Below are 15,853 nucleotides of genomic sequence, written 5' to 3'. Positions count from 1 at the left end.
TATTCGGCAGTGGAATAGCAAAGAACAACTGCACTGGTTCGCAATGTTTTCGAGCTTGCTCCCCATTTTGTGTTAGTGAGCTTATTCAGGATGTTGTTTCACGCGCTCACTTTTGCCTTTGTCTCTTCGATGTGGTTCTTGAAGGTGAGGCATCTGTCAAGGGTGACTCCTAAGTAGATAGGGTGCTTGCAATGCATCAGTGTCGCTCCACACCAGGTGACTTTAAGCTGGCGTTTGGCTTCATGGTTTCTGAAGTGGAATGTACAAATTTGCATCTTTGATGGGTTTGCGCGAAGGTGGTTTTCTTCAAAGTAGGGTGTTAGTCCCTCCAAGGCCTCAGAAAGCATTTTCTCCAGTGTTAAAATCAGTGCTTTGGGGAGTAACACAAGTCATCAGCATATATAAAACGGCGTGTGACACTGTCTATAGGTTTGGTCATTTGTGTAGATGTTATACAGCAGCGGTAGAAGTACACTTCCCTGAGGAAGACCATTCTTCTGAATATGCCACCTGCTGCGCTTCCCACCTAGTTCAACGTAGAACCGGCGATTCTGAAGCATGCTTTCTAACAGCTCTTGAAGTGAATATCTTTTGTCATCTCAAGGATCTTGCAGAGGAGATGTCTATGGTGCACTGTATCGTATGCTGCTGACAGGTCTACAAAAACAGCACCTGCTACCATCCCTTGCTCAAAACCATCTTCGATATGTTGTGTGAGGTTGAGCAGTTGGCTTGTTGTTGATTTGCCGGGGTGGAAACCCGCTTGCTCTGGAATGATCTTCTCATCTACAGTTGGTGCTATCCTACTGAGTATCAGGCATTCAAACAGTTTATTGGTGTGGCAAAGCAGTGAAATTGGTCAAAAACTCTTAGGATCTGAGGGATCTTTTCCGAGCTTTAATAGAGCTATTACATGTGCCTTCTGCCAAATATTAGGTGGCTTGTGTGTTGCCAGGCAGTGGTTGAACAATTGTAGGAGCCATTTCTTTGCTTGCTGTCCAAAATGTTTTATTTGCTCCGTTGCTATGTTGTCAAGACCAATTGCTTTCCTGTGTTTTATGCTAGATATACCAGTTTCCAGCTCTTCCTTGATGAATGGTCCAGTGAAGCCAGAGTCATCGCTGTACTTATTCCTATCTAGTTGTGCTCTTGGTTGTTTCTTGTTTTTTTCCATTTAGGAGCAATTGGTGTGCAGCTTGGTTTGCAGACACATTTGGATGTTGGGCAGCTTTCTTGGGATCACCTCCAAGTTTGCGTATGAGAGACCATGCCTTCTTGCTGTTTTTTGTAAGACCTGTTGTCTCTATCAAGGTGTCACAGGTGTTTTGATGCTCTTGAGAGATACTTAACATCACCTTCTCACCGGTAGATATTGTTTCCTCAGAAGGGGTCAGATTCAAACATTGAGACATACTCCCAATAGAGTTCAGCATTCTCCTTGGTGAGACCAGAAATGTCGTGTGCCCTACAACCTCGGGGGATCTTCCTTCTGGCTGTTTTCTCGACAGCTTTTGCAAACAGGTTGTAGTTCTCAGGTAATGGTTTAATGCCTTTAACCTTGCGGTCAAGTGCTCATATGAACCTGTTCCAATCAGCCTTCTTGAAGTTCAAGCGCCTTTTGAATGGTATGACGGTCGGTAACACTGCTGCATTAACCTGGATACCAATAGAACGGTGTTGTGTCTGTGGTATTGGGTCCGTGACAAGCTTCTTGCAGAGGCCAGCGATGTCGTTGCTGACAATGGCAAGATCTGGGTTATAACTACACTTCAAGCAGGCACTGTGGAAGGAGGCTGGCACTCTAGGATCGTGGATGAGACTAAGCTGGTTAGCGTCCATCCATTCATCGACTGCTTCTCCATCGTTGTTAGACTCCTTGTACCCCCATTGGGTACTGTGGCTATTTAAAGTCTCCAATGATGATCTGTGGTTTACTGTGCAGGTTGGGTACAGGCTTAGAGAAGCTGAAATCTGTGCCAGGTGGCTTGTACACTGAGGTCACTACTACTTTTCTATTTTTACTTAGTTCTGTTGAAGGGTCATTCGGACTTGAAACGTTAACTGTGCTCCTCTCCACAGATGCTGCCAGACCTGCTCAGTTTTTCCAGGTATTTTTTTTGTTTTGGATTTCCAGCATCCACAGTTTTTTTGCTTTTAAGTTAGAATTTTGATGTTGTCCTCCTCTGTTTTAGAAGTGGCTTCTACAACTGAACCAGCTCGAACAAATACAGCACTACCATATTGTCAATGAGGTCTTTCGATAACCAGGAACACTCCTGGTATTTTTGGGCGGTTGTTCTCACTTCCTCTGTGTCTCCTGCAGGCAGAGGACATCACACTGCAACTCATTGCATAATGTAGCGAGGATGTTTTGCTTAGCTACAGAGAACTCTTCAATGTTAGCAGATATAACAGTCAATGCTGGTCTTGAAAAAGACCCGTGTTTCTGACGTTGACGACTTCCGTCTTCAGGCATGATGTTGGTACTTGATCAAATCATCGCTTGCTGTGTGTGGTGGTGGTAGAAATGGTTGAAACAGGGCCGCGACGTGAACGCTTCTACCTTGACCCCAATAAGGAACCGAAGCTGAGGGAAAACTGACTTTGAATTAGTTTGTCCAGGGATGTGCTTTGCCTGGGTCTATTTAAATCTGTGTTTCACTGTTGTCTTAATGGCGGCGTAACTTGGTGTAAGATTAATTACGGGATTTAAGTTATTATAGCAATAATTTGCAGACCATCTTTTTCACTGAATTCAAAGTCCGCATCTTGAAATAAATACAAATTGCATTTAGTTATGGCAGCTGCATCAAGTTTCCCTCTGGGATTTGAGCAGCTTGGCATTTACCATCTGCCTGACATAACAGAAGGTACGGAAGAGGTTGAGCCCCTGCAACTGACACCGTTTTAATAGTGACAGGGAAGGAGAAACCCTTGCCTAATGAAGTAACCAACAAATTTATGATTTAAGTTGACCTAAACTCACAAGAGGTCAGCTTCTGAGCCCGTTACACTTAATGGAAGAGGTAGCTTTTGAGAACAGGAACGTGGAATATAAGGACTTTATATCAGGCGGGAAAGCTTGATAACTGTATTGATTTACTATGACTCTACAGAAGTAAAATGGCTAGAATCTGGTCAGATGGAAAAGAAGAATCGTGTGCTTTACTTCGGAAGTAAAGAGAAGCAAAGGAATGGGGTAGGAATCTTAGTAAGCACAAGGTACAAGAGATCACTTCAAGGTTACTGGTCAATCTCGAAGAGTGATCCTGATTAAGTATGAAGGAAAGCCTTTTGATCTAGTTGTCATACCAGTTTAGGCCTATACACAATATCACGGTGAGTAGGAAATGAATGCATTTTATGAATCCTGAAGCGTTTCAATCAAGGTAAATCAACTTTTGTGGTAATGAGTGACTTGAGCATTAAAGTTGATGAAGGAACATCAGGAATGCATATCGGTCAATATGGCCATGGATTGAGAAATGGAAGAGGTGAGAGACTGATACAGTTTTGTCAAGAAAGTGATCTGATGGTGGCAAACACCCTCTTTCAGCAACCCAAAAGATTAGAAGTCCAGGTGATGTGTATGGAAATCAAATAGATTGTGATGGCAAAGCATTTGGTGAAACAACATTTTAGAAATACTATGAAGAACATTCTTATGTACCTGGGTGTGGATATAAATTCAGATCATTGTCCTCTTGTGGCAAAAATTATGAAGTTTTAAATATCAAAAAAGAAAAAGATGTGCGACCATTTAGACCATGACATGTTGAAGATTGAGAACTTCAGAGAGGCATTCATTTTTAAAGTAAAAAGCAAGCATGCATGTCTCAAGACTGACGGAACAGAACAAGCAGTGTTATGTTTTGAATATCTTGTTTAGCTTGCTGTGCTTTGCAAGCCAGTGCGTTTTGGGATCACAATCCATGTTGCTCAGTTCAGTTCAGTTACTGCAGTCAATAAACAAAGCATCTTGTTCAACCACCTCTGCACCTACTTGAGTATTTATCAATCTCTAAAATGTTGGTAGTACTAAGATTAAAACATTACAGAGGTCTCAGAACCAAAATAGAAGGCAAATGGAAAAACATAAGAGTAAGCAACATGCTGCAAAGGAAATATTATCAACATGGAAAAGAAAAAGAGACGAGGACTGGATGACAGATGAGATACTAGCAATGATAGCAAGGGGAAAAAAAGAAACAAAACACACGAGTATGATGAAATTGAAAAGAAAATAAAGAATGCGTGTCGCTAGGCTAAAGAGAAATGGTATAATGAGATTTGTGATGAAACATTGGAACTGAAAAGAAATCACAAAATGAGAGATATGCACCAGAAAATGATACCTTTGACAGGTAGAAAGAAAGGGATAACAACAGAGTGGATGCATGAAATACAAAGATAAAACATTGTTTGATAGGGATGTGGTAGCAAACTGATGAACAGAATACTTGTGAATTGTATGATGATCCAAATCAATGGAGTCTTCAAGATATAAGAGGCAAATGAAGGATTAAACATTGTGATATCAGCTGTAAAGAATGCTTTGAAATTGCTGAGTACAAGAAAAGCTCCAGGCATAAATGAAATAACAGAATATCTGAAACAGAATTAGAAATGATTACAAAAATTTGTGAACAAATATATACCAAGGATACATTCCAAGTGACTTGAGATATTCATTAATCGTTGTTACCTCAGAAATCAAAAGCAATGGAGTGCAATCAAATTAGAACTGTAAGCTTAACGAGTCGTCTCATTAAACTGATCTTGAAAATATTAATAGAAAAAAATAACCAATACCTGAAGCAGAAATTGGTGAAACGCAGTCTGGATTTAGACCTGGCTTTAGATTAGATTGGGAACAAGGGAGGGAATATTTAAACTAATAACAATCTTCAGTAAATATCGAAGTAAACGAACAAATATATACATGCTTCATAGACTATGAAAAAGCACTCGCTTGTATTTATAACCAAAAGCTAATAAATGTGCCGTTGAAATGTGACGTTCACAGTAAAGATGAGATTTATCCAGAGTCTCTATTGGGACCAAGTAGTGAGCACCAGGCTTGAAGATGGACAATCGGATATGTTTCAAGTGCAGAGAGTGGTATGACCAGGTTGTGTACTGTTGCCAGATTTATTCAATATGTACACAGAACAAATATTAAGAGAATTAGATGTAAATCTAGGGGTAAAAATTGGAGGCAAGAACATAACAAACTTGTGGTATGCTGTCAACAGCACTACTTGCGAAATCAGAAGAGGTCCTACAAAATATCATGGATCAAAAGGGATATCCAGAAAAGCATTTCTGCCATTTGATCAGAGGTGAAAAGCTACAGAGATCTCTTCTAAAGGGCAAGGTGGAGGGCAGCAGAAAGAGGGGTTGACCTTGGCGTAGTTGGATGATGGACATCAGAGTAGCTGCAGATGAGCTGCAGTGGACGTCTGAGGCTTGTGTAAGATCGATGAGCGTGACATGCCATGACAGCAGGTCTCCTGGTAGGAGTAGCTACAAGCAGCAGCAGAAGTTAAATGTGGAGAATGTCCAGCCAGGAGAATACATTGAGTAATGTAGCCTGATGGTGACAACAGTATGGAAAAGAGCTTCAGTAGCAGATATGTGAGGAAAGGTTAGAGGTGAATGTTGTTGCAGAAGCAGGCAATCTTTGTGACGTAGAGGAAACTCAACTCGAGTTTGAATAAGATGCCAAGGCTGTACACAGTTTTGTTTGGTCTGTATTGGTGGCTGAAGAGTGGAATAGAATTGGTGAAAAGGGTGCACAGAGTTTGAGGTGAGACCTGCTAAACCTGTGATCTTTATCATCTAAAAGGACAAGGACAGCAGATAAAAGTTCCCCTCCAAGCCACACACCATCCTGACTTGCAACTATATTGCTGTTCCTTCACTGTCACTGGATCAAAATCCTGGAACTTCCTTCCTAACAGCACTTTGGGTGTACCTGTACCACATGGACTGTGGCGGTTCAAGAAGGCCTCATCTCACCTTCTCAAGGGCAGTAGGGATGGGCAATAAATGCTGCTCTAGCCATTGACATCCACATGTTGTGAGCAGAATCACAGAATTTGAACGGCACAGAAGGAGGCCTTTCGGCATGCCCTATCTGCACTGGTTCTCCAAATGAACATTATGACCTAGTGCCATTGCTCTGCCTTTTCCTGGTACCTCTGCATGTTGTTTCGATTAAAATAATCATCTAATTCCCTCTTGAATGCCTTGATTGAACCAGCCTCCACCACACTTCCAGGCAGTGCATTCCAGACCTGAACCATTCGTTTTGTGAAAAAGTTTTTTCTCACAAATAAACAAACAAAAAAAAAAGAAAACAATGGATTTGGTGTTGCTGAAATGTTGAATTGGTGGACATCAGCATTAGAGGATCAAGAGGTGTGGAAGAGAGGTAGATTTAGGTGTAGTTGTCTTAGGTTTTGGAAGCTAACCCTATATTTATGGGTGATGTTTCTAAGGCACAACATGTGGGTGAGGAAGAGGAGGGGCCTAAGGATAATCTCTTAGACAGCTAAGGAGTTAAACTTCTGGTACTGGAAGAGAAGCCAATCTTGGAGGAACTTTGGGTGAGTTGAACCAAGTGAGGATAATGGATAAGAAGTATTCGAGCAAGATGATGTGCTTGATGATATCAAAGGCTCCAAGGAAGATGATAATGTACCACAGTCACAGAATGTAATTTGTGTCTTTTGGTTAGGGCATTTTGGTCTATGGCATTGGTGAAAACCTGGTTGTAGGTTCAAATGGGGAGTTGTGACAAAAATGGACACTGATTTGGAAAGTGACAACACCTTCAAGGACCTGGGAAAGGAAAAAGACATTGGAAGTGGTTAGTTGCAATGGCAGAGGAGTTGAGGGTACATTTTTTGAGGAGGAAATAACTGTTTTCACAGGAGGGGGACATAGCCTAATGAGAGGGAAGTACCTTGAACACCTGCCATTGGGAGGGGCATTGAATGAAACCTGGAAGTGAAGGAGATGAGCTCCAAGATAGCATGGGGATGGGGCAGGTGGGATTGATGTAAGAGACCTAGTTATAGACCCCTGGGGGAAGATTTGACAGAATACTTGGGGAAGGGAATAGCAAGGGCTGAGGAGTTTGATAGCATTGTGGTTATGATAGATTAGTAATTTGGAGGCTTGGACTAATGATTCAGAGGCACGAGTTGAAATTCCACAACAAATCTAAATTCAGTTAATTAAATAAATCAGGCTTTAAAAATAGCTGGCATTTGAAATGGTGACCATGCGACTGCCATATTGTTGTAAAAACCCATCTGGTTCACTAGTTACCTTTCAGAAAGGAAATCTGCTGTCCTTATCTGGTCTGTATTATGTGTGACTCTAGACTCTCATCAATATAGTTGACTCCTAACTTCTCTCTAAAACGGCCTTGCAAGCCATTCACTATATTCAAGAATGTATCTTGCCACCACTTTCTTGAGGATGGGTAATAAATGCTGGTCTTAATAGTGATGTCCACATCCTGTGAATGAATAGCAAAAAGAAACAGAGGCTGTAACAGATGACAAAATCATTAATCAGCGACAAAAATCTGAGTTCCTGGAGGTGTGTGAGAAGGGGGCAGGGGTGAAGAGACAAAGAAAAGTAAAGCGATAGTCAGCAAAGAGGAAAGGAGAAGCAGTAATCTAACAGAGAACGCATTGTCCAACTTAACATGACCAATGGCATGGGGAGATCCTGTATTCTTCCCTAGTTCCTCTTGCATCTCCTTGTATGCTGTCTTTGAGCTCGTCTTGTGCTGTTCCAACTCTCTTGCTCCATTCCCACTAAATTGCGGACCATTGATTTAAAAGTGAAAAAAAATCAAAAGCTGTAACAAGTAGCAAAGATTGCCACTTAAGTACCGCAAGGCTAATGATTTGTCATACTATTTTTCAAGTACCATTTCTCTCTTCATTTTTCTGATATAAATAGAAATAACATGATGCAAAACTATTTAAAAATAGATATAATTAGAAGTGCTTTTGAAGTGTTGTTTTGTATGGTTGTGAAAGAGGATCAAATTGCTAAATAGTTTTGAAATGTGGATTTGGAGGAGAATGGAAAGGATCAGTTGAACAGGAAAAATAACAAATTATAAACTGCTGTGGAGAGTCAGCGAATGAAGAAATTTGCTGAATGTAATGGGGAATAGAGAGCCTGGACAGGGCATATAGTGAGAGGAAATGGGCTTGTAAGAGATGTCATGGAGGGAAGATTTCAAGGAAAAAGAAGAGTAGAATATCAATGCTGGATAGCTTGAAAATTGAAGTAATTTATTGGCTTTTGTGGGAAAAGACTCCCACAAAATAGAAAGATGTGGAAAGACGACTTTGAGTCAAGGACCTACCTTCAGACAGAGCATACATGGTGATTAGAAATAACACAATGCAAAATAGTGTTATAAACTTAATTCAGGAGAGAAAAATGGTTGAACGCCAAAACCATAGGTTGTAAGGAACGTGTGCAAGATAATTTCGCCACAGAAGCATTCCTTTCTGGAGTTTGGGCTTGGAGTTGGAAATTTCATTAGGACCTTTTAAGGTGATACCTTGGACAAGTTCCAAGGGTGATGTAACATTGGTTTTGTACTTTTCACCCCAACCTGTGTCATGTGCACAGTTGTGTGACAAGCAGGGAGAAAATGTACAAGTCAGGGGGATGGGAGCTTCAGAAATAAAAATCATTGTAAAGAGATGTAATTCATGTCACCATTTTATACAGTTTAAAATTAAAGATTTGAGCCAATAATGGTGTTTAGGGTGAAGTTTTTGTTGTTGAGGAGGACTCATGATTACATTGATGCTAGAGGAATAGTTTGAGCTCCTTTGTGCCTTTAGGATGGTATTAAGTTAACCAGGCCTGTTCAGATGCTGGCCAGTGGAAATTTGACTGTGACTGGAGAAAATGTCTCCCTGGGCATTGACACACCAATGATAGGTTCAGTAGTCTACTAATATTAATCTTTGAAAGATAGTTGAGAGTTACCATTATCTAATTAATCAAGATCAACTGCAACCAATATGGTTGAATGCAGAGTTTAATCAGCCTTTAAGACAGAATATAACACGATAGTTGTTACAGCCGTATTTTCTTCTTGTGTACTGACACCAGTACCAGTCCAAATTGAGCAGGACGGTTGACATCTTCAAACGGATCTCTCTTTTTCCGCTGAGCTTCTTGATGCCCCAAATCTTGCAAACTTCTCAAACAACTCAGTGCTGGACTTCATTCTTCCTTTTCCACTGCACACTGCACTGAGCTAAATCAAGCCTTTTAAATAAAGCTTGCCAAATGGCTTAATTTAAAAGCATTAATGTTAAAATTCAAACCCTTAATTTACACACTTTAGCATTATGTAACCCTTGATTCCAAAGCAGCTATGCAACTCATGCCACCATTATATGTACACAAATTATTGACTGTTCATTGATTTATTCATGGTTAGTGAGGAGCCTGGCACAGTTTGCTATGATCCTACTGCAGTCAAATGAGACAGCAGTTTGACAATGAGATATTTTATTTAACTCAGCTTTATATCTCTTGATAAAATTATGAAGTTACAGGCCCTCCAGAGATTTGTGAAATAATATTTTAAAATACTTTTGAGAAGCAGTTGGTAAAATTTCAAGTAACTGCTCTTCCCTCCATAAAGTCTCTTATATTTTATTTAATTTCATAATGACCTAGATGGATTATTAAGAAGGCCCTTTCAGTCTATGATTACTTTATTTCAAAATACTCCATAAAAAGTCGTTCTTTGTCTAAACCTTGGGTTGAAAATCCCACTTTTAACACATTCCTCTACCATTAGCTTCTTGAGCCTTCACACGTACCTCATGGCATTGATCAATCAATCATACTTTATCATTTAATTATCGCATCTTGAGCAATTTCATCTCTCAGTAGCAGGCCATCTCTGACATCAACCTAACTCCCTAAAGTTTTGGTATTTGTATCTATTCCATTATCATTTTTTTATGTCTAAGGCTGTTCATCAGGGCTGTTTAGTTCAGCTGTCCTTATTCCTTACCAAATTATTGAACCATGGTGGTGTTCACTGAAATAACTTCTTTTCTACTTCCACACACGAACGAGCTCACACACTTCAGCAAGCATCTTAATTAAGCAAGGTTAAATGAAAAGCTTGGTGCAGTTTTGTACGATGGTTATCTACTCATGTATTTACCAACTACAATAAGAGCAATGACAACCTTCACAGGAGCACCATAAAACAAATTATGATCCCGAGCGACACAAGGAGACATTAGCTCAGATGACAGCAAGCTTCGGCAAAGAGTAATGTTTTAAGGAGTGTCTTAAAGGAGTAAAGCAAGGTAGGGAAGCAGAGTGGTGTAGGGAGGGAATTCCAGAGCTTAGGGCCTAGGCAACTGAAGGCACAGTCATCAATGATAGAACAATTATAATTGGGAATGCATGGGAGGCCAAAATTAGAGGACTGTAGATAACTATATGGTTCTTGGTTCTAACTAACCAACATTAGCTAAGAATGATTGGCCCATAGTCTTGTTTCTATGGAAATGAAATGATAAGTTTCCGGTGAAACAAAACATACAGTACTAACCTATTCCTTTTTATATTTCAAGCTGAGTATATACATATTACTTGGCATATAGCTAACTTCCAACAGCAGGAACAGCAAATCCACCATAGGGTGTAAAGGAAACCAAAAGTAACTGTTAAAATTAAAGTAACAACTCAAAGAATTTGAGGACAGACAAAAATAATGTTTACATTCTAAATCAATCCACTATGAGAGACACAGCAACAATGAAATTTCATTATGAAATTAAATAAAATATAAGATACTTTATGGAGGGAAGAGCAGTTACTTGAAATTTTACCAACTGCTTCTCAAAAGTATTTTAACATTTTATTTCACAAATCTCTGGGGGCTTATAACTTCATAATTTTATCAAAAGATATAATGCTGAATTAAATAAAATATCTCATTGTCAAACTGCTGTCTCATTTGACTGCAGTAGGATCATAGCAAACTGTGCCAGGCTCCTCACTAACCATGAATAAATCAATGAACAGTCAATAATTTGTGTACATATAATGGTGGCATGAGTTGCATAGCTCCTTGGAATCAAGGGTTATATAATGCTAAAGTGTGTAAATTAAGGGTTTGAATTATAACATTAATGCTTTTTAAATTAAGCCATTTGGCAAGCTTTATTTAAAAGGCTTGATTTAATTATTTTCTGATGAAAGCTTGAAACAATTAACTGATGCTTGAAGATATTTCACAAATATTGATTGTCATTCTGAAGCTTGGGCTGCTATTATTCATTGTTTTCCCAGGATACTGTACAATCTCTGAGGGGAAAAGTTTCAGGAAAACAAATTGTTTCAGTTGATTCTTGAATTGTCCATGTTACACTCATTGATTTTTAGTTGTTACATAGCATTGGTAATTGAGTATGAAATTGTGCGTGTTATTGAAACTCTTGAAATAAAGCATGATTAGAACCCATTCAGATGTTTTATATGGTGTTTGTTTGCATTTATCGATACTTCTACTTTTTTCCCCTATTTACTTCATTATGGTTGAGAATATATTTAACAGCAAAGCAATTGCCTTTTACGGTGTGGTAGCTGTTCCCTTAGCATAACAGGAAAAAACTGACTACTCAATTACACCTATTTATATCATGCCAATATCTTAACTATACATGGAGAAATGATTTTTGTCTTAAAATTTCCAGACCGATGAAGACCATATGTATTCACCACCTGATGCTGCTGACTTGCCAGATGTATCTCTGTTGTTGACCAGGAAGCAAATGATGTCACTTCAGTCTGTCACTCCAGATAGTTGCACTATGGGATAGAGAAGATCTTTGTGCAAGCTGTTACAGTTTGGGTGGCTTCCCAATACTCTGTGCTTATTCAGTATATTGCTGCATATGCCTCATCTGTTTGAATTGATGACAATCATCATGCTGACAGACGATCTAGTTCAAACTGAACTAATATAAATTTTCTTATAAGAAGTAAAATTGTAAATCACTAAGAAATATCTATAGGTTGCACTACTCTACATAAATTTTCAATGAATCTTTTCTGAGCCCAGCATAAATAATTGCTTTGAGATTCTTAAAACCCTTTGATCAGAATTCTTCAACTGAGGTTATATAACATCATAGAACCATGGAATTGTTACAGGACAGAATGAGGTCATTCAGCCCTTCATGTCTGGTACCACTTCTCTCCAAGAGCAACCCATCTAGCCTTTTCCGCATGGGCCTGCAAATTTTTCTCAAGATAATCATCCAACTCCCTTTGGAAAGATACAATTGAATCTGCTTCCACCATGCCCTCAAGTAGTGAATTCCAGATACTAACTCACTGAATAGAAAAGATTTTCCTCATGTCCTCATTGCTTTAAGTTGGTGTTCACTGGTTCTTGACCCTTCTGCCAATGGGGACAGTTTCTTGCTTTCTACTTTGCCCAGACACTTCATGATTTTGAACAGCTCGATCAAATTTCCTCCCCACTTTATCTCCTTTAAGGACAATAGCCCTCTAAAGAGAACAACCCCATCTTCTCCAATCTATCCAGGCAACTGAAACTGCTCATCCCTGGAACTATTCTCGTGAATCGTTTCTGCAACCTCTCTAATGCCATTGCATTCTTCCGAAAGTGTGATGCCTAAAAGTGGACACACTACTTGCATTGAGGCTGAACCAGTGTTTATTTTAGAGGAAGAGATTCCTGAAACAAAAACAAAAATAGCTGGAAAATCTCAGTAGGTCTGACAGCAGCTGCGGAGAGAAATACAGGAAATGTTTTGAGTCCATATGACTTTTCATTAGAACTAAGGAAAAATAGAAGTGAGGTGAAATATAAGCTGGTTGAGGGGGGTGGGATGGGTAGAGCTGGATAGAGGGCCAGTGATAGGTGGAGGCAAAGAAGAGATTGCCAAAGATGTCAGACATAAGGACAAAGGGGTATTGACGGTGGTGATTTTAGCTAAGGAATGTGCTAATGGTGACATTAAGGGTAGAAAGCAGGATGAGCAAGTAACAGATAGCCCTAGTGGGGATGGGGTGGGGGAAGCGATTGAAATAGGCAAAAAGGTGGAGATAAAACAATGGATGGAAATAAATTTAAAAATAATTTATTTTAGAGGTTTATCATAATGTCCTTGTTTTTGTTCTCTGTGCCCCTATTTATAAAGCTCAAACCTGTATGCTTTGTTAACCACTTTCTCAACTTTTAATTTTTAAAGCTTTAGGTTCCTGCATCGCACCTGTACAGCCTAACCATTATTGCTTTAGCAGCATTTGAGCAATTCACTTTGACTTGAGTCTTCACTGCTCATTGGCTTCTTCTCCCTACGTGATCGTGTGTCCTGCTGCCTAATCTTCATTATATTAGTTAAACTCCATTGTAAAGCTGAAATTATAAAATGCTCCGTCCTCTGATCTTCAATCAAGATTCTGATTGCTTACAATAGACATGTTTTTAACACTTGGAAAACCTGACAAATTTAGGGAGTGGTAGTGACCTGGCATTTCAAATATGAAGTGTGGTGGAAGTTGCAAATGCTAACCATGGGGCAGTGAGACCACAAGCTAACCAGAGAGAGGCAGCATAGGGAGAGACCCCCTGTAGAAACCTCCAGCCAGGTAGTGATGCTCTCGTGGACAAAAAACATCAGGCTTTGGAAACAAATAGGAAGAAGGCTTGGAGAAAAACAACAGCTTAATGGATGTGGGGAGGAATTCCAGAACTGAACATTGGAAGGTGTGGGGCAGAATTGGGATATGGCTGCACTTTAGTGAGAACAGACACAGCAAGACGAATGATTGCGTTTTAAACTTAAGAAACTTTATGGCTGTATTTTAAATTGAAGTACTTTTAAAATGAATAGAAACTTAAGTGCCCTGGTCAGCAGAGGACCTGAGAGAGATGCAACTGAGGGTGCAGATATGCAACTTAATGTAGGGAGGACTGATAGGCAAGTATATTGATAATTGTGTATTTTAGAAGTAGCAGTGCAGAAGTGTGACAGGTGTGACAAAACGTTAATACAGAAAGTAAATGTGACAACAAAAAGTGCTGGTAGTCAGAAAGGTTTTCATGTACTATAGATTGTGCATTATTTCTCTTCTATATCTTGCATGTGCTTCCATCATGCAAATTGTAAGCATCTGAACTTGTATACATGTTGATCAGAGATGTTAAATTATCGTATGTTTCATTCCAGAAATACCACAAAGACGTCCTGGCCTTATGTTTGGTAGGCTTAAGTTGCACACATTATTAAAACCCATTTGAAATTCAAGTATTTGATATTCTGAAGATTGAGAAATTCAAAATGTTTCATAATTTGGAGATAACAGTACTTTTTTTGTATTCCTGGTGAAAACATGTTTCACTTCAAAATTAATTGAATTCTTCACAGTATATATTTTTTATCTAAATATCCTGCTGTTTTATCAACCTGTAACTCTTAAATGTTCTTTTTTCTATTCTGGCTTGAATTGTCTCAGTTGTCAGCAAACTCATCTCTGACAGAGAGAATTATGAGATCAACCCTTTGAGCTCTACAAGCTAGATTGCGTCACCCTTGCTTGGAAAGTCACTGTTAAGGGTTTTGCCCTTCAGTTTCAGTGTTAGACTTGGATGCTACCTGAACTACCAGAACAAACAGATGAACGTTAAGCATCCTTTGGAAATAGTTATTAAAAAAAACTGTGTTTTCTGTGTGCTGGCTATCATTCGTATCCCTTGAGCAACACCACCAAAAAAGAAGTTTAGTTAGCCATTCTTCTCGCTGATGCTTATGGGATCTTACATTGCGCAACATGACTGCCATGCCATATCTAACAATGGCTGAACCCAAAAACTCAAGTCCTATTGCTTTCCTCCTTCATTTACATTATAACTCAGATATTTGAAGTATTTTATACTTGTTAATGGTGGTTTTGCATAATATTTAATTCTCACCTCTGTTACGGAAATCAAAACTGGTGAAAGCATGGAGAAAAATGTTGAAAATATGTAGGTTTTAGTCATGAAATGCAAAAATTAGATGTTATTTTAATAAAAACTAACTTGAATTTAAATATCAACTTGTCACACCAACATATAATTGATTACTTTAAGTGCAGGGACTATTGTGCAGGTGCAATCTGCAATATAAGTTCACAGAACTGCAAAGGTTATTTCAAACAAAATGCCATTAAGCATACCACACTTAACTGAAAGAGGCAAATTATTTTATTCAAAAGACATTAGATTGAGGTTTTCCCTTTTTCGTGAAGTGTGCTGTTTCACACAGATTAGTTGCTTTAGAACATAATCAGCTCAAAGTTTACCACCTAAATTTCCTAATTTAGCTTTTCTAAATAAATTCCTGGAACACTCTGGCAGATATGAATTTGTAATAATCTTGTCTCAATCTGATATTTTGTTTTAAACTAAAATATTGATGGATTATGTGATTTTAACTGATTGGCTGTTATGTTTTCTAGGTTACCAGACTTCTGTTTTTGGGGTGTCCAGTGACTGTTTATTAGAAGATTTGCATGGAGTGAAAACTAATGGCTGCACTGTAGAAGTTGTCCCAGCTTTACCACGGTTACAAATTACTACCTCTCTGCCACGGTAGGATATTTGTAAATTAATTACATCTTGGGTCATACTGGTTACCTTGCACGTGTTGATTTTTTTCCTCTGTATGTGGTCAGCACATTTATCATGGTGGAAGCTTGTATTTATGTCGTGACATTTACTGTTTTAGCATGGATTTTTAAGAATATACCTTTT

At 38.9% G+C, this 15,853-nt stretch overlaps 1 protein-coding gene across 4 annotated transcripts in view; it reads left to right on the top strand.

The window, feature by feature from the left end:
* trappc9 (trafficking protein particle complex subunit 9) overlaps positions 1-15,853 on the top strand; it is a 956,085-nt gene that overhangs the window by 144,831 nt on the left and 795,401 nt on the right. For all 4 annotated transcript variants that reach the window (XM_041189162.1, XM_041189161.1, XM_041189164.1 and 1 more), the window contains one exon: positions 15,559-15,691. In XM_041189162.1, coding sequence (XP_041045096.1) covers positions 15,559-15,691 — 133 coding nt within the window. The remainder of the gene's footprint in view (positions 1-15,558; positions 15,692-15,853) is intronic.

Source organism: Carcharodon carcharias, chromosome 6 (genome assembly GCF_017639515.1).
Source record: "Carcharodon carcharias isolate sCarCar2 chromosome 6, sCarCar2.pri, whole genome shotgun sequence".
NCBI classification, from domain to species: domain Eukaryota; kingdom Metazoa; phylum Chordata; class Chondrichthyes; order Lamniformes; family Lamnidae; genus Carcharodon; species Carcharodon carcharias.
This window is presented reverse-complemented; position numbering and strand designations above follow the sequence as displayed.